The sequence below is a fragment of the Nerophis lumbriciformis genome, linkage group LG17 (genome assembly GCF_033978685.3).
Source record: "Nerophis lumbriciformis linkage group LG17, RoL_Nlum_v2.1, whole genome shotgun sequence".
Lineage (NCBI taxonomy): Eukaryota > Metazoa > Chordata > Actinopteri > Syngnathiformes > Syngnathidae > Nerophis > Nerophis lumbriciformis.
In genome coordinates this window covers 41,617,141-41,637,581 of record NC_084564.2, presented here as the reverse complement: position 1 = coordinate 41,637,581, position 20,441 = coordinate 41,617,141, and the positions used below count along the sequence as shown (strand labels likewise).

General features: G+C 38.2%; 1 protein-coding gene across 1 annotated transcript in view; it reads right to left on the bottom strand.

Moving 5' to 3' along the window:
* Positions 1 to 18,231: 18,231 nt before the first annotated feature.
* ppm1lb (protein phosphatase, Mg2+/Mn2+ dependent, 1Lb) overlaps positions 18,232 to 20,441 on the bottom strand; it is a 249,386-nt gene continuing 247,176 nt past the window's right edge. Inside the window, exon 4 of the mRNA XM_061973249.1 lies at positions 18,232 to 19,385. Coding sequence (XP_061829233.1) covers positions 19,045 to 19,385 — 341 coding nt within the window. The 3' untranslated portion in view covers positions 18,232 to 19,044. The remainder of the gene's footprint in view (positions 19,386 to 20,441) is intronic.

The window sequence follows — 20,441 nt, the reverse complement described above, 5'->3', positions numbered from 1 at the left end:
GGCATGGAGTCGATGAGTTTCTGGCACTGCTCAGGTGTTATGAGAGCCCAGGTTGCTCTGATAGTGGCCTTCAACTCTTCTGCGTTTTTGGGTCTGGCATTCTGCATCTTCCTTTTCACAATACCCCACAGATTTTCTATGGGGCTAAGGTCAGGGGAGTTGGCGGGCCAATTTAGAACAGAAATACCATGGTCCGTAAACCAGGCACGGGTAGATTTTGCGCTGTGTGCAGGCGCCAAGTCCTGTTGGAACTTGAAATCTCCATCTCCATAGAGCAGGTCAGCAGCAGGAAGCATGAAGTGCTCTAAAACTTGCTGGTAGACGGCTGCGTTGACCCTGGATCTCAGGAAACAGAGTGGACCGACACCAGCAGATGACATGGCACCCCAAACCATCACTGATGGTGGAAACTTTACACTAGACTTCAGGCAACGTGGATCCTGTGCCTCTCCTGTCTTCCTCCAGACTCTGGGACCTCGATTTCCAAAGGAAATGCAAAATTTGCATGGTTGGGTGATGGTTTGGGGTGCCATGTCATCTGCTGGTGTCGGTCCACTCTGTTTCCTGAGATCCAGGGTCAACGCAGCCGTCTACCAGCAAGTTTTAGAGCACTTCATGCTTCCTGCTGCTGACCTGCTCTATGGAGATGGAGATTTCAAGTTCCAACAGGACTTGGCGCCTGCACACAGCGCAAAATCTACCCGTGCCTGGTTTACGAACCATGGTATTTCTGTTCTAAATTGGCCCGCCAACTCCCCTGACCTTAGCCCCATAGAAAATCTGTGGGGTATTGTGAAAAGGAAGATGCAGAATGCCAGACCCAAAAACGCAGAAGAGTTGAAGGCCACTATCAGAGCAACCTGGGCTCTCATAACACCTGAGCAGTGCCAGAAACTCATCGACTCCATGCCACGCCGCATTAACGCAGTAATTGAGGCAAAAGGAGCTCCAACCAAGTATTGAGTATTGTACATGCTCATATTTTTCATTTTCATACTTTTCAGTTGGCCAACATTTCTAAAAATCCCTTTTTTGTATTAGCCTTAAGTAATATTCTAATTTTGTGACACACGGAATTTTGGATTTTCATTTGTTGCCACTTCAAATCATCAAAATTAAATGAAGTAAACATTTGAATGCATCAGTCTGTGTGCAATGAATAAATATAATGTACAAGTTACACCTTTTGAATGCAATTACTGAAATAAATCAAGTTTTTCAAAATATTCTAATTTACTGGCTTTTACCTGTATGTTTATTATTGTAATTTAGTCCTTAAATAAAATAGTGAACATAATAGACAACTTGTCCTTTAGTAGTAAGTAAACAAACAAAGACTCCTCATTAGTCTATGCAGTAACATATTGTGTCATTTATACACCTATTATTTTGTACACATTATTAAGGACAAACTGTAAAAATGCATTATTAATCTACTTGTTCATTTACTGTTAATATCTGCTTATTTTCTCTTTTAACATGTTCTATCTACACTTCTGTTAAAATGTAATAATCACTTATTCTTCTCTTCTTTGATACTTTACATTAGTTTTGGATGATATCACACATTTAGGTATGGATCCGATACCAAGTAGTTACAGGATCATACATTGGTCATATCATACTTGCCAACCCTCCCGGATTTTCCGGGAGACTCCCGAAATTCAGCACCTCTCCCAAAAACCTCCCGGGACAAATTTTCTCCCGAAAATCTCCCGAAATTCAGGCGGACTCCGGTCCTCCACAATATAAAAAAGCGTACCTGCCCAATCACGTTATAACTATAGAATGATGGAGGGCGAGTTCTTGGTTTCTTATGTGGGTTTATTGTTAGGCAGTTTCATTAACGTCCTCCCAGCGTGGCAACAACACACAACAACAGCAGTCACTTTTTTGTATACCGTAAAGCAGTTCGTCTGCCGTAAACAGCAATGTTGTGACACTCTTAAACAGGACAATACTGCCATCTAGTGCATTTGATGAAAGCACTTTTGTGCGTGCCACACAGCAATGCATCATCAGAGAGGGTGTTCAGCATGGTTCGAAAAATAGAACAAGGGTGGCCAATTCAACCCTTAACTCAACAATGAGTAGATGAGTGTTATGTGAATATGAACATAAATAATGTTCATCTGTTACATTATTGTGAAATATCAAGAAAGTGGATCTTAAATAATGTTCATTTTCTTGCATTTTTGTGAAAATGGAACATAAATAATGTTGATCTGTTACATTATTGTGAAATATGAAGACAAATTATGTTCATCTGTTACATGATTGTGAAAATGGAACATAATGTTGATCTGTTACATTATTGTGAAATATGAAGACAAATTATGTTCATCTGTTACATGATTGTGAAATATGAACATAAATAATGTTCATCTGTTACATTATTGTGAAATATCAAGAACGTGAATCATAAATAATGTTCATCTGTTACATTATTTTGAAACATGAACATAAATAATGTTCATCTGTTACATGATTGTGAAATATGAACATAAATAATGTTCATCTGTTACATGATTGTCAAATATGAACATAAATAATGTTCATCTGTTACATTATTGTCAAATATGAACATAAATAATGTTCATCTGTTACATTATTTTGAAATATGAACATAAATAATGTTCATCTGTTACATTATTGTCAAATATGAACATAAATAATGTTCATCTGTTACATTATTGTCAAATATGAACATAAATAATGTTCATCTGTTACATTATTGTGAAATATGAACATACATAATGTTCATCTGTTACCTTATTGTCAAATATGAACATAAATAATGTTCATCAGTTAAATTATTGTGAAATATGAACATAAATAATGTTCATCTGTTACATTATTGTCAAATATGAACATAAATAATGTTAATCTGTTACATTATTGTGAAATATGAACATAAATAATGTTCATCTGTTACATTATTGTGAAATATGAACATAAATAATGTTCATCTTTTACATTATTGTGAAATATGAACGTAAATAATGTTCATCAGTTAAATTATTGTGAAATATGAACATAAATAATGTTCATCTGTTACATTATTGTCAAATATGAACATAAATAATGTTCATCTGTTACATTATTGTCAAATATGAACATAAATAATGTTCATCTGTTGCATTATTGTGAAATATCAAGAAAGTGGATCTTAAATAATGTTCATTTTCTTGCATTTTTGTGAAAATGGAACATAAATAATGTTGATCTGTTACATTATTGTGAAATATGAAGACAAATTATGTTCATCTGTTACATGATTGTGAAATATGAACATAAATAATGTTCATCTGTTACATGATTGTGAAATATGAACATAATGTTAATCTGTTACGTTATTGTGAAATATGAACATAAATAATGTTCATCTGTTACATTATTGTGAAATATGAACATAAATAATGTTCATCTGTTACATTATTGTCAAATATGAACATAAATGATGTTCATCTGTTACATTATTGTGAAATATCAAGAAAGTGGATCTTAAATAATGTTCATTTTCTTGCATTTTTGTGAAAATGGAACATAAATAATGTTGATCTGTTACATTATTGTGAAATATGAAGACAAATTATGTTCATCTGTTACATGATTGTGAAATATGAACATAAATAATGTTCATCTGTTACATTATTGTGAAATATCAAGAACGTGAATCATAAATAATGTTCATCTGTTACATGTTTGTGAAATATGAACATAAATAATGTTCATCTGTTACATTTTGAAATATGAACATAAATAATGTTCATCTGTTACATTATTGTCAAATATGAACATAAATAATGTTCATCTGTTACATTATTGTGAAATATGAACATAAATAATGTTCATCTGTTACATTATTGTGAAATATCAAGAAAGTGGATCTTAAATAATGTTCATTTTCTTGCATTTTTGTGAAAATGGAACATAAATAATGTTGATCTGTTACATTATTGTGAAATATGAAGACAAATTATGTTCATCTGTTACATGATTGTGAAATATGAACATAAATAATGTTCATCTGTTACATTATTGTAAAATATCAAGATTGTGAATCATAAATAATGTTCATCTGTTACATTATTGTGAAATATGAACATAAATAATGTTCATCTGTTACATTATTATGAAATATGAACATAAATAATGTTCATCTGTTACATTATTGTCAAATATGAACATAAATAATATTCATCTGTTACATTATTGTCAAATATGAACATAAATAATGTTCATCTGTTACATTATTGTCAAATATGAACATAAATAATGTTCATCTGTTACGTTATTGTGAAATATGAACATAAATAATGTTCATCTGTTACATTATTGTCAAATATGAACATAAATAATGTTCATCTGTTACATTATTGTCAAATATGAACATAAATAATGTTAATCTGTTACATTATTGTCAAATATGAACATAAATAATGTTCATCTGTTACATTATTGTCAAATATGAACATAAATAATGTTCATCTGTTACATTATTGTCAAATATGAACATAAATAATGTTCATCTGTTACATTATTGTCAAATATGAACATAAATAATGTTAATCTGTTACATTATTGTGAAATATGAACATAAATAATGTTCATCAGTTAAATTATTGTGAAATGTGAACATAAATAATGTTCATCTGTTACATTATTGTGAAATATCAAGAAAGTGGATCTTAAATAATGTTCATTTTCTTGCATTTTTGTGAAAATGGAACATAAATAATGTTGATCTGTTACATTATTGTGAAATATGAAGACAAATTATGTTCATCTGTTACATGATTGTGAAATATGAACATAAATAATGTTCATCTGTTACATTATTGTGAAATATCAAGAACGTGAATCATGAATAATGTTTATCTGTTACACGATTGTGAAATATGAACATAAATAATGTTCATCTGTTACATGATTGTGAAATATGAACATAAACAATGTTCATCTGTTACATTATTGTGAAATATGAACATAAATAATGTTCATCTGTTACATTATTGTAAAATATGAACATAAATAATGTTCATCTGTTACATTATTGTGAAATATCAAGAAAGTGGATCTTGAATAATGTAAATTTTCTTGCATTTTTGTGAAAATGGAACATAAATAATGTTGATCTGTTACATTATTGTGAAATATGAAGACAAATTATGTTCGTCTGTTACATGATTGTGAAATATGAACATAAATAATGTTCATCTGTTACATTATTGTGAAATATCAAGAATGTGAATCATAAATAATGTTCATCTGTTACATTATTGTCAAATATGAACATAAATAATGTTCATCTGTTACATTATTATCAAATATGAACATAAATAATGTTCATCTGTTACATTATTGTCAAATATGAACATAAATAATGTTCATCTGTTACATTATTGTCAAATATGAACATAAATAATGTTCATCTGTTACATTATTATCAAATATGAACATAAATAATGTTCATCTGTTACATTATTATCAAATATGAACATAAATAATGTTCATCTGTTACATTATTATCAAATATGAACATAAATAATGTTCATCTGTTACATTATTGTCAAATATGAACATAAATAATGTTCATCTGTTACATTATTGTCAAATATGAACATAAATGATGTTCATCTGTTACATTATTGTGAAATATCAAGAAAGTGGATCTTAAATAATGTTCATTTTCTTGCATTTTTGTGAAAATGGAACATAAATAATGTTGATCTGTTACATTATTGTGAAATATGAAGACAAATTATGTTCATCTGTTACATGATTGTGAAATATGAACATAAATAATGTTGATCTGTTACATTATTGTGAAATATGAAGACAAATTATGTTCATCTGTTACATGATCGTGAAATATGAACATAAATAATGTTCATCTGTTACATTATTGTGAAATATCAAGAATGTGAAGCATAAATAATGTTCATCTGTTACATTATTGTGAAATATGAACATAAATAATGTTCATCTGTTACGTTATTGTGAAATATGAACATAAATAATGTTCATCTGTTACATTATTGTGAAATATGAACATAAATAATGTTCATCTGTTACATTATTGTCAAATATGAACATAAATGATGTTCATCTGTTACATTATTGTGAAATATCAAGAAAGTGGATCTTAAATAATGTTCATTTTCTTGCATTTTTGTGAAAATGGAACATAAATAATGTTGATCTGTTACATTATTGTGAAATATGAAGACAAATTATGTTCGTCTGTTACATTAGTGTGAAATATCAAGAATGTGAATCATAAATAATGTTCATCTGTTACATTATTGTGAAATATGAACATAAATAATGTTCATCTGTTACATGATTGTGAAATATGAACATAAATAATGTTCATCTGTTACATGATTGTGAAATATCAAGAAAGTGGATCTTAAATAATGTTCATTTTCTTGCATTTTTGTGAAAATGGAACATAAATAATGTTGATCTGTTACATTATTGTGAAATATGAAGACAAATTATGTTCGTCTGTTACATGATTGTGAAATATGAACATAAATAATGTTCATCTGTTACATTATTGTAAAATATCAAGATTGTGAATCATAAATAATGTTCATCTGTTACATTCCAGCGCCCCCCGCGACCCCAAAGGGAATAAGCGGTAGAAAATGGATGGATGGATGGATGAACATAAATAATGTTCATCTGTTACATGATTGTCAAATATGAACATAAATAATGTTCATCTGTTACATTATTGTCAAATATGAACATAAATAATATTCATCTGTTACATTATTGTCAAATATGAACATAAATAATGTTCATCTGTTACATTATTGTCAAATATGAACATAAATAATGTTCATCTGTTACGTTATTGTCAAATATGAACATAAATAATGTTCATCTGTTACATTATTGTCAAATATGAACATAAATAGAGGATGACTTCGTGTCCAGTTTGAAAGCCACAGACGATGAAAAGAAACACACACATAGCAATTTAACAATGAACACAACATTATGTTCATTTTCATGATGGATTGACATATTGACATATTGTGTTATATTGTTAATGCCTCTGGACCTCGTACTCAATGCTTTTAAATGACATTCATTTACACAAAATGACTTTTAATGGTTTTTAATGCCATCGCGGAAACCCTGAGTGGAGGAAAAAAAGGGAGGGAGATGTTAGATTTTGTTATGTTTGGCGTGCATAAAAAGGCTTGACGGACACATTACTGTTAGAGTCAAATTATAATGTCAATTTTGCACTAAATTGGAACTTTAAAGTTGGAAAACAGAAAAAAAAAAAAACAGCCCACAACACAAAGATTATTGAATCATTTTAATGTTAATTTTTTTTTTTTAGTACACTTGAAAATATCTTTTTTTTTTTTTTTAAACCCACACTGACATAAGTGAACCAAACAAATGCTAAATAACATTCTGCAAAATGAGAAAAGAAAACAACGGCAGGTACTGTAAATATTGCTGATGCTATACAATCAGCCTCGCTTTCTTAGTTGCGGCATAAGAAGAGCAAGGCAGACGCCAACATGAGTAAAGTATGTACATTCATTTTTAAAACATCTATTTTACAGTGTATTCGCTTGCTGGAGCCTTTTTTATTCCCATGAAAACCATTTCAGCAAAAATCTATTTTATTACTGTCAGGTTTAAGCACCAAACTATCTACAAACGTATTAAACAAAACAAGAAGCAAGAAATCAGGCAGAGACAGAGTTCAATTTTGCTCATGAGGACAACGCATGGAGCTGCGCACTAAGTTACAGTCTTACCCTACGCTCTGAGGAACAGTCCCCGCGCTCCTCTATTTATTCCAGTTTAGGACGTTCCCTAGTTACATCGCTGAGGCCGCTTCTAAAGGGAGGGGGTCACACATTATGCGAGGAGCTCAGCACGCACAATACGATACGGAATGTGCTGGGGGGGGGCGTTGTGATTGCGCCCTGTCTCTTAGCTTTACTTATCTTCGTTGAGGTGCTGGTTCGTCCTTTGGCTGTTAGCAGGCTGAAAGACAGGAAACATCTGCGGCGAGGCCACTCCTCACACGCAGTGGAAGGTAACAAGTTGTGTGCCTTTGCACGAGAAGAAAAAGTACAGCTTGAGCACAATAGATAACAACTAGAGCAGTGTTTTTCAACCTTTTTTAAGCCAAGGCACATTTTTTGCGTTGAAAAAAACGCAGAGGCACACCACCAGAATAAATCATTAAAAAACGAAACTCGGTTGACAGTAAAAAGTCGTTGTCGCAATTGTTGGATATGATTTTAAAGCATAACCAAGCATGCATCACTATAGCTCTTGTCTCAAAGTAGGTGTACTGTCACCACCTGTCACATCACACCCTGACTTAATTGAGCTTTTTTTTGCTGTTTTCCTGTGTGCAATGTTTTACTTTTTGTCTTGCGCTCCTATTTTGGTGGCTTTTTCTCTGTTTTTGGTATTTTCATGTAGCAAGTTTCATGTCCTCCTTTGAGCGATATTTCTCGCATCTACTTTGTTTTAGCAATCAAGAATATTTCAGTTGTTTTTATCCTTCTTTGTGGGGACATTGTTGATTGTCATGTCATGTTGGGACATACTTTGTGGACGCCGTCTCTGCTCCACAGTAAGTCTTTGCTGTCGTCCAGCATTCTGTTTTTGTTTACTTTGTAGCCAGTTCAGTTTTAGTTTAGTTAGCCTTCCCTAAGCTTCAACACCTTTCCTTCGGGGGGGGGGGGGAAGGAAAGAACTTTATTGAACAATGTTATTGTGGAGGGAGGTGTGGCCAGCGCTGCCTGCAGGAGCAAAGGTCACCGCCTCTGTCCATGGTGCTGAGGACAGAGCACCGTGGCAGTGCTGACGGCGAGACACAGCTGGCGGGCGATTCGATTTCACAGGTGGTACGTGTTAATCTAATCATCTGTTGTCTTCAACAGTAGGCGGCCGGGAGCAGGAGGGGAGAGAGGATACGGACGTGACTGAAAAGTCACGTTCTGCAGGAGACTTGGAGAAAATTTTTGGCTCCTGTGAAGTGTCTGTCAGTGGGACCGCTAGGAAGCGACTTCCACGGTGGTGTATTTTATGTTTACATGAACAATCGATGTAAGCCACTATAGGAAATGTTTCATGTTGTATTGGTGCAATGACATTAAATGTTATTTATAAAAGCGCTTTTCACGGGTAAAATGACAAAGCGCCGTGCAAAACATAGGTGAAGTAAAACAACAACTCAATGAAAACAACAGGGGCAACATCATAACATCCACTGTGTAGGATGGGGAGCAACATGAAGGTGTTCTGTTTCTTTCATGTATTGCAAGCAACAGAAAGATATTGTTTGACCTAAGAACTACAAAGCGGAGAGGAAGCAGGGCCTGGCTCCCCTCCAGGCAACGCTTGTTTGAACTGTTCTACGACCTTTTCTGTGAACTGTTTTACGACCTTGTCTTCGAACTGTTGTAATCAAAGGCGGTGGCTGTTTACGACCCCCGTCCCTTAGAAACAGCCGTTGCCATGTAATCGGGGAAAGTCCAAATAAAAGAGGAGGCGTACAACCTTTCGCCAGAGCGTGCTGGAGACGGTACAAGAGTACAGCCCAGACGTTTCTCCTCAAAATGAGCCAAATGTAATTCTGTCTCTGTTTAATTCCTTGCTTCTTGTCTTGTTTAATATATGTCATCAGTGTTTGAACCTAACAGATAGTTAAAAGGTGCATTAACTAAAAGCTTTACTAAAAAGATACGTTTTGTAATGTTTCTTCAAAGTGTCAACACAGTCAAGATCAGGGAGGGTCTGGTGCAAGTTGTTCCAGAGTCTGGGAGCTATAGTCTAGAATGCCAGGGTTTTAAAATGAGTTTTTGGGGAGCTCTAGAAGACCCTGAAGAGTAGGGGCATAACAAGTCAGTGATGTACTGAGGGGCCCCACCATGCAAATGAAGAGTAGGGGCATAACAAGTCAGTGATGTACTGAGGGGCCCCACCATGCAACTGAAGAGTAGGGGCCTAACAAGTCAGTGATGTACTGAGGGGCCCCATTATGCAACTGAAGAGTAGGGGCCTAACAAGTCAGTGATGTACTGAGGGGCCCCACCATGCAACTGAAGAGTAGGGGACGAACAAGTCATGTACTGAGGGGCCCCACCATGCAACTGAATAGTAGGGGCCTAACAAGTCAGTGATGTACTAAGGGGCCCCACCATGCAACTGAAGAGTAGGGGCCGAACAAGTCATGTACTGAGGGGCCCCACCATGCAACTGAAGAGTAGGGGCATAACAAGTCAGTGATGTACTGAGGGGCCCCACCATGCAACTGAAGAGTAGGGGCCTAACAAATCAATGATGTACTAAGGGGCCCCACCATGCAACTGAAGAGTAGGGGCATAACAAGTCAGTGATGTACTGAGGGGCCCCATTATGCAACTGAAGAGTAGGGGCTTAACAAGTCATGTACTGAGGGGCCCCACCATGCAACTGAAGAGTAGGGGCCTAACAAGTCAGTGATGTACTGAGGGGCCCCACCATGCAACTGAAGAGTAGGGGCCTAACAAGTCAGTGATGTACTGAGGGGCCCCACCATGCAACTGAAGAGTAGGGGCATAATGAGTCAGTGATGTACTGAGGGGCCCCACTATGCAACTGAAGAGTAGGGGCTTAACAAGTCAGTGATGTACTGAGGGGCCCCATTATGCAACTGAAGAGTAGGGGCTTAACAAGTCATGTACTGAGGGGCCCCACCATGCAACTGAAGAGTAGGGGCATAACAAGTCAGTGATGTACTTAGGGGCCCCGCCATGCAACTGAAGAGTAGGGGCTTAACAAGTCATGTACTGAGGGGCCCCACTATGCAACTGAAGAGTAGGGGCCGAACAAGTCATGTACTGAGGGGCCCCACCATGCAACTGAAGAGTAGGGGCATAACAAGTCAGTGATGTACTGAGGGGGCCCCACCATGCAACTGAAGAGTAGGGGCTTAACAAGTCATGTACTGAGGGGCCCCACCATGCAACTGAAAAGTAGGGGCCTAACAAGTCAGTGATGTACTGAGGGGCCCCACCATGCAACTGAAGAGTAGGGGCATAACAAGTCAGTGATGTACTGAGGGGCCCCACCATGCAACTGAAGAGTAGGGGCATAACAAGTCAGTGATGTACTGAGGGGCCCCACCATGCAACTGAAGAGTAGGGGCTTAACAAGTCATGTACTGAGGGGCCCCACCATGCAACGCACGGGAAGTCAGGACTAAAATCTTGAACTGAATTAGACTGTAAGCCGATGAAGACTAGATGAAATGGGGGGTGATATGGACTGTTCTGGGTGCACCGGTCCCAAAATCTGATCAATCTAGAGTTTTAAAAGCCGTGGAACAAAAACAATAAAAAAATAATATCAGGCATCCATGAAATATTCTGAACTAAAACGTCCAAAAGAATGAAGTGGTGTTGCAGTCCCATACTATTATCATGAACATGACTCTGCATGGTGACTAGCAGTAACTCCACCATATTTATTTTCCTCAGCCAGAACCTAATTGACTCACACTATCTCACCAAAGTGAGTAGAGCTTCCCAAGCAACACGACTATAGAAACAACAATTGGATTTACTTTAGAGTAGTCAATGTACACCTTATCTTGCAGTGTAGACTTATACTACCTGTTAAAAATGTGGACTCACTTGTGTTGCCATGTGTTGACTTATTTTCAGCGACGCAAGCTGTACACTGACTACTCTAAAGTACTTCCAAGATTCATTTCTATAGTGCTGTCACTGGAGAAGATACATTGCATGTGCGGCCCTTTAGGGTGACTTTAACGTGGACACCACGTCAACTTTAAAGTAGACACGGTGAAAATGAGGGAATGACCAATCTACCACACCCCAAAAAGTGGTGAAGTTGTCACGTTGTGTAAATGGTAAATAAAAAGAGAATCCTTTTCAACTTATATTCAATTGAATAGACTGCAAAGACAAGATATTTAACGTTCACACTGGAAAACTTTGTTATTTTTTTGCAAATATTAGCTCATTTGGAATTTGGTGTTTCAAAAAAGCTGGCACAAGCGGCAAAAAAGACTGAGAAAGTTGAGGAATGCTCATCAAACACTTATTTGGAACATCCCACAGGTGAACAGGCTAATTGGGAACAGGTGGGTGCCATGATTGGGTATAAAAGCAGCTTCCATGAAATGCTCAGTCATTCACAAACAGACTTTGTCAACAAATGCCTGAGAAAATTGTTTAAGAACAACATTTCTCAACCAAGCTATTGCAAGGAATTGAGGGATTTCACCATCTACGCTCGGTAATATCATCAAAGGGTTCAGAGAATCTGGAGAAATCACTGCACGTAAGCCATGATATTACGGACCTTCGATCCCTCAGGCGGTACCACATCAAAAAGCCACATCAGTGTGTAAAGGATATCACCACATGGGCTCATTAACACTTCAGAAAACCACTGTCAGTAACCACAGTTGGTCGCTACATCTGTAAGTGCAAGTTAAAACTCTACTATGCAAAGCCAAAGCCATTTATCAACAACACCCAGAAATGCCGCTGGCTTCGCTGGGCCTCAGCTCATCCAAGATGGACTGATACAAAGTGGAAAAGTGTTCTCTGACGAGTTCCCATTTCAAATTTTTTTTGGAAACTGTGGACGTCCAAAGAGGAAAAGAACCATCCGGACTGTTCTAGGCGCAAAGTGTAAAAGCCAGCATGTGTGATGGTACGGGGGTGTATTAGTGCCCAAGACATGGGTAACTTACACATCTGTGAAGGCGCCATTAATGCTGAAAGGTACATACAGGTTTTGGAACAACATATGCTGCCATCTAAGCGCCGTCTTTTTCATGGACGCCCCTGCTTATTTCAGCAAGACAATGCAAAGCCCCATTCAGCACGTGTTACAACAGCGTGGCTTCGTAAAAAAAAGAGTGCGGGTACTTTCCTGGTCCGCCTGCAGTCCAGACCTGTCTCCCATCGAAAATGTGTGGCGCATTATGAAGCTTTTGGAGCAACATATGTCGCCATCCAAGCAACGTTGTCATGGACGCCCCTGCTTATTTCAGCAAGACGATGCCAAGTCGCGTGTTACAACAGCGTGGCTTCGCGGTAAAAGAGTGCGGGTACTAGACTGGCCTGCCTGTAGTCCAGACCTGTCTCCCGTTGAAAATGTGCGGCCTAAAAAACGCACGACTTAAGCAAGAATGGGAACGAATTCCACTTCAAAAATGATGTCTCCTCAGTTCCCGAACCTTTACTGTCAGAATAATTGTCATCATCATTGGCGGTCACTCGAACGAGTATGACGATCCTCCTGGTAGGGGTGTATCCCTTTATGGAGGATGCCCGTGCGTGACTTTGTTTAACGTGGGAGACTGGTGCACAGGCAGTCACCACACGATCCTTGACAGAATCGGGTCAGGGTCCAGTGGCATGGAGTCCAAGACGACTGGGGACCCTTTTCTGCTCCTCCTGGTAGGGGTGTATCCCTTTATGGAGGATGCCTGTGCGTGACTTTGTTTAACGTGGGAGACTGGTGCACAGACAGTCACCACACGATCCTTGACAGAATCGGGTCAGGGTCCAGTGGCATGGAGTCCAAGACGACTGGGGACCCTTTTCTGCTCCTCCTGGTAGGGGTGTATCCCTTTATGGAGGATGCCTGTGCGTGACTTTGTTTAACGTGGGAGACTGGTGCACAGACAGTCACCACACGATCCTTGACAGAATCGGGTCAGGGTCCAGTGGCATGGAGTCCAAGACGACTGGGGACCCTTTTCTGCTGCAGCCTTCTTCCGCCATCGCAGTATCTAAGTTATCACAAAACTTTGTGTGTCAATGAGTTCCCGGCAAGAGGACAAAAAGCTGTCTTTGATCTTACCAATCGAAAGGCTTGTAAAACTCCACTGTGTAGGATGGGAAGCGACATGAAGGTGTCGGTTTCTTTGATGTGTTGTAATCGACAGGAAGATTTTGTCTTGACCTGAGGTCTACAAGTAGGAAGCAGGACCTGACCCCCCCCTCCAGGCACCTTTTCTTTGAACTGTTTTGTAACAAAAGCGACGGCTAGTGATGGGTCCAATGCAACACCGATGCGTCGGCGCATGCGTCGAGCTCATAGAGCAAAACCCTGTGTCGGTTTTAGAAAGTCACGTGACCGATCATGAGCTGTTTTGGTCACGTGACCGATACGCCAACTGTGTCGCCTCCTCTGTGCCCTGTGAGCGGCTCTTTTCTACAGCCGGAGAAATAATAACTAAGAAGAGAAATCGTCTAAAATGGAATACGTCGGAAAAACTTTATTTTTTTATAAAAATGTGTAAAAAAATAAAATTAAAAAAAATTCCCAGTCTATGATACATGTTCACATTATTTATTGACTGTATCTAAAAAAAGATACAAATATATTTTTATTTAAATGAAGATATGAAATAATCCTAAATGACTTGGTTTATATTATTGTATATACTAGGGCAGGGGTCACCAACGCGGTGCCCGCGGGCACCAGGTAGCCCGTAAGGACCAGATCAGTCGCCCGCTGGCCTGTTCTAAAAAATAGCTCAAAGAGCAGCACTTACCAGTGAGCTGCCTCTATTTTTTTAAATTTTATTTATTTACTAGCAAGCTGTATTTTTTAAATTTTAAATTCTAAAAGAGACAAAACTCAAATAGAATTTGAAAATCCAAGAAAATATTTTAAAGACTTGGTCTTCACTTGGAATAAGCGGTAGAAAATGGATGGATGGATGGGTCTTCACTTGTTTAAATAAATTCATTTATTTTTTTACTTTGCTTCTTATTACTTTTAGAAATACAATTTTAGAGAAAAAATATAATCTTAAAAATGATTTTAGGATTTTTAAACAAATATACCTTTTAAATTTCTTTCTCTTCTTTCCTGACAATTTAAATCAATGTTCAAGTAAATTTATTTATTTTTTATTGTAAAGAATAATAAATATTTTAGCTTCTGGTTTTTCGACGAAGAATATTTGTGAAATATTTCTTCAAACTTACTATGATTAAAATTCAAAAAAAAAAAATATTCTGGCAAATCTAGAAAATCTGTAGAATCAAATTTAAATCTTATTTCAAAGTATTTTGAATTTCTTTTAACATTTTTGTTCTGGAAAATCTAGAAGAAATACTGATTTGTCTTTGTTAGAAATATAGCTTGGTCCAATTTGTTAAATATTCTAACAAAGTGCAGATTGGATTTTAACCAATTTAAAAACATGTCATCAAAATTCTAAAATTTATCTAAAACAGGAAAAATTACCAATGATGTTCCATAAATTCTTTTTTTTAATTTTTTCAAAAAGATTCAAATTAGCTAGTTTTTCTCCTTTTTGTCGGTTGAATTTTGAATTTTAAAGAGTCGAAATTGAAGATAAACTATGTTTCAAAATTTTATTTTAATTTTTTTCATGTTTTCTCCTCTTTTAAACCGTTCAATTAAGTGGTTTTTTCATCATTTATTCTCTACAAAAAACCTTCCGTAAAAGGAAAAAAAAAATGTACGACGGAATGACAGACAGAAATACCCATTTTTTTTTATATATATACATTTATTTATTTAGGTATTCTTGTTTAAATCACACTTACGTGTAACTTACAAATGACAATATATTTATTTATTTAAGTGTGTATCAAACTGGTAGCCCTTCGCATTAATCAGTACCCAAGAAGTAGTTTTTGGTTTCAAAAAGGTTGGTGACCCCTGTACTAGGGCATCAAATCAGTGTCAGTTGAGTCGGTCCATAGGTTGCCTGTAGGGATTTTTAATGTCCAGCAGATGTCAGTATTTAGTGACACAGTATCGACACAGTATCAATACAGTTTTGCAATGTGTCGAAACGCTTCATGACGCCTCATCAACCCATCACTAGCGACGGCTGTTTACGACCCCCCTCCCTTTAGAAACAGCTGTTGCCATGTAATCAGGGAAAGTCCAAATAAAAGAGGAGGCGTACAATCTTTCGTCAGAGCGTGGTGGGACACTGTGCAAGGGTACAGGTGTACGCGTTTCTCTTCATTGAGCCAAATTGAATTCTGTCTCTGTTTAATTCCTTGCTTCTTGTCTTGTTTAATAGATGTCATCAGTGTTTGAACCTGTTGTTAAAAGGAAAGGCCATGCAACACAGTGGTAAAAATGCCTTTTTTTGCAACGTGTTGCTGCCATTCAATTCTAAGTTCATGATTATTTGCAAAAAAAATAACAAAGTTTGCCAGTTTGAACGTTAAATTCCTTGTCTTTGCAGTCTATTCAATTGAATATACCGTATTTTCCGCACTATTAGCCGCACCTAAAAAACCACAAATTTACTCAAAAGCTGACAGTGCGGCTTATAACCCGGTGCGCTTTATATATGGATTAATATTAAGATTCATTTTCATAAAGTTTCGGTCTCGCAACTACGGTAAACAGCCGTAGAAGAGGAAGTGCTTCTTCTTCTACGCAAGCAACCGCCAAGGTAAGCACCCGCCCCCGTAGAACAGGAAGCGCTTCTTCTTCTACTGTAAGCAACCACCCGCCCGCGTAGAAGAAGAAGAAGAAGCGCGCGGATATTACGTTTCATTTCCTTTGTGTGTTTACATCTGTAAAGACCACAAAATGGCTCCTACTAAGCGACAGGTTTCCGGTTCATGAAAAGACGCAATCTCTCCATCCGCACACGGACTACTATTTCACAGCAACTGCCTAAAGACTTTCAAGAAAAGCTGGCTACTTTCCGTGCATATTGTAAAAACAAGATAGCTGAAAAAAAGATCCGGCCAGAGAACATTATCAACATGGACGAGGTTCCACTGACTTTTGATATTCCTGTGAACCGCACTGTGGATACAACGGGAGCACGTACGGTGAATATTCGCACCACAGGGAATGAGAAGTCATCCTTCACTGTGGTTCTAGCTTGCCATGCTAATGGCCAGAAACTTCCACCCATGGTGATATTCAAAAGGAAGACCTTGCCAAAAGAGACCTTTCCAGCCGGCGTCATCATAAAAGCTAACTCGAAGGGATGGATGAAGAAAAGATGAGCGAGTGGTTAAGGTAAGTTTACGCGAAGAGGCCGGGTGGCTTTTTTCACGCAGCTCCGTCCATGTTGATATACGACTCCATGCACGCCCACATCACGCTGGTTTTTAATATATTATTAAAGTTGGACTGACCTATCTGACTGTTCTTTTTACATTCCTTTAGCGTAGTTAGATGCGGCTTACAACACGGGGCGGCTTATAGGTGGACAAAGTTTTGAAATATGCCGTTCATTGAAGGCGCGGCTTATAACCCAGGGCGCCTTATGGTGCGGAAAATACGGTATATATATATATATATATATATATATATATATATATATATATACATACATATATTCTGCACTACAACCAGCTAATGCAACAACATGTCATATCATACTTGCCAACCCTCCCGGATTTTCCGGTAGACTCCCAAAATTCAGCACCTCTCCCGAAAACCTCCCGGGACAAATTTTCTCCCGAAAATCTCCCGAAATTCAGGCGGACTCCGGTCCTCCACAATATAAAAAAGCGTACCTGCCCAATCACGTTATAACTGTAGAATGATGGAGGGCGAGTTCTTGGTTTCTTATGTGGGTTTATTGTTAGGCAGTTTCATTAACGTCCTCCCAGCGTGGCAACAACACACAACAACAGCAGTCACTTTTTTGTATACCGTAAAGCAGTTCGTCTGCCGTAAACAGCAATGTTGTGACACTCTCAAACAGGACAATACGGCCATCTAGTGCATTTGATGAAAGCACTTTTGTGCGTGCCACACAGCAATGCAGCATCAGAGAGGGTGTTCAGCATGGTTCGAAAAATAGAACAAGGGTGGCCAATTCAACCCTTAACTCAACAATGAGTAGATGAGTGTTATGTGAATATGAACATAAATAATGTTCATCTGTTACATTATTGTGAAATATCAAGAAAGTGGATCTTAAATAATGTTCATTTCCTTGCATTTTTGTGAAAATGGAACATATATAATGTTGATCTGTTACATTATTGTGAAATATGAAGACAAATTATGTTCATCTGTTACATGATTGTGAAAATGGAACATAAATAATGTTCATCTGTTACATTATTGTCAAATATGAACATAAATAATGTTAATCTGTTACATTATTGTGAACATAAATAATGTTCATATTTTACATTATTGTGAAATATGAACATAAATAATGTTCATCTGTTACATTATTGTCAAATATGAACATAAATAGTGGATGACTTCGTGTCCAGTTTGAAAGCCACAGACGATGAAAAGATACACACACATAGCAATTTAACACAACATTGTGTATACGACTCCATGCGCGCCCACATCACGCTGGTTTTTAATATATTATTAAAGTTTGACTGACCTATCTGACTGTTTTTTTGGACATTCCTTTAGCGCAGTTAGATGCGGCTTATAACACGGGGCGGCTTATAGGTGGACAAAGTTTTGAAATATGCCGTTCATTGAAGGCGCGGCTTATAACCCAGGGCGCCTTATGGTGCGGAAAATACGGTAAGTTGAAAAGGATTTGTCGTATTCTCTTTTTATTTACCATTTACACAACGTGACAAGTTCACTGCTTTTGTAGAACACCTTGCAGCATGACATCAAGTTACTCACCTCCCGTGGTGCGTTGACGTCAACAAAACAAGGGCCTCGGTACTTTAGAAGAGGTTTAAAGTCTGGGACTAGACTTAAATCCATTAGGAAATGTTTCTAGGGACATGAAGAGATTTAAAAGAATGACTTTTAAGCTGCTCATACTGATGCAATAAGCAAGTGTCGTGTTATTTTCAATGGGACGGCAGAACGTGGCTCTCGGAATATTCCGAGGAGCCGCGCTATAGCATGGATTTGCATCTAGTGCAGCCGAGTAGTGCACTTCTTTTTGCTTCAACGCGACACAATCACGTCCACGCTTGACGGACATCCTTACTGCGTACTTTAAAAGCAAATAAATAAAAAAGGGGGCGGAGCGCTCATCTGTAATAGAAATCCCACAAAAAGTGTCTACTGCTCACCAGCCTTCCCTTTGAACTTCACCACCATGACGGTGATGTTGTCGGGGCAACCGCGGTAGTACGACTGGAGGACGATGCTCTTGGCGCCGAAGTGAGGCTCGTCCAGGCGCTCTCGGACGAAGCGCACCGCTTCCTCGTTGCTGAAGGTGTCCCAAAGGCCGTCCGACGCCAGGATCATGAAGCGGGGCTGCACCTTGTCCAGGTCAAAGGACAGCACGTCGGGATCGGAGACCACCACGTTGAGGTTCTTCAGGGTGTAGTCGCCCAGCGAGCGGGACATGGCCAGGATGCCCTGGACGCGCCACGAGCCGTTGAAGCTGATGAAGCCGCCTGTGGGATCAAGTCATTCCAAAATAAGGAAGCAGGAAGAGTTGACGAGACATTCCACAATGTGTAGCTGCAATGGATCCGCAAACATGGACGTGTCCTGGAGACCATTGGATTACATTAAGACTTCCTTACTTGGTCAAATGTTAGAATAATTACGTGTAAGTTATCACACAACTCTTATGCTTTAAAGGCCGTTGCTATAGTTATCATCAATTGTGCTGAAGTTGTACTTTTCTATCTGTACAAAGGGACAACTTGCAATCCTGGATTGCGAGTCGTCTCGCATCAGTGTTTGTGTCCAGACCCAAGTGCGAACATCGAGTACCTTGACGCAGACAAAGCAGAGACAGGGCGATATCACGAGTGTCAGCACATTTCCATTTCATGAATACCGTATTTTCCGCACTATTAGCCGCACCTAAAAACCACAAATTTACTCAAAAGCTGACAGTGCGGCTTTTAACCCGGTGCGCTTTATATATGGATTAATATTACGATTCATTTTCATAAAGTTTCGATCTCGCAACTTCGGTAAACAGCCGCCATCTTTTTTCCCGGTAGAACAGGAAGCGCTTCTTCTTCTACGCAAGCAACCGCCAAGGTAAGCACCCGCCCCCATAGAACAGGAAGCGCTTCTTCTTCTACTGTAAGCAACCACCCGCCCCCATAGAACAGGAAGCGCTTCTTCTTCTACTGTAAGCAACCACCCGCCCGCGTAGAAGAAGAAAAAGCGCGCGGATATACCGTACGTTTCATTTCCTTTGTGTGTTTACATCTGTAAAGACCACAAAATGGCTCCTACTAAGCGTCAGGGATCCGGTTCATGAAAAGACGCAATCTCTCCATCCGCACACGGATTACTATTTCACAGCAACTGATATTCCTGTGAACGCACTGTGGATACAACGGGAGCACGTACGGTGAATATTCGCACCACAGGGAATGAGAAGTCATCCTTCACTGTGGTTCTAGCTTGCCATGCTAATGGCCAGAAACTTCCACCCATGGTGATATTCAAAAGGAAGACCTTGCCAAAAGAGACCTTTCCAGCCGGCG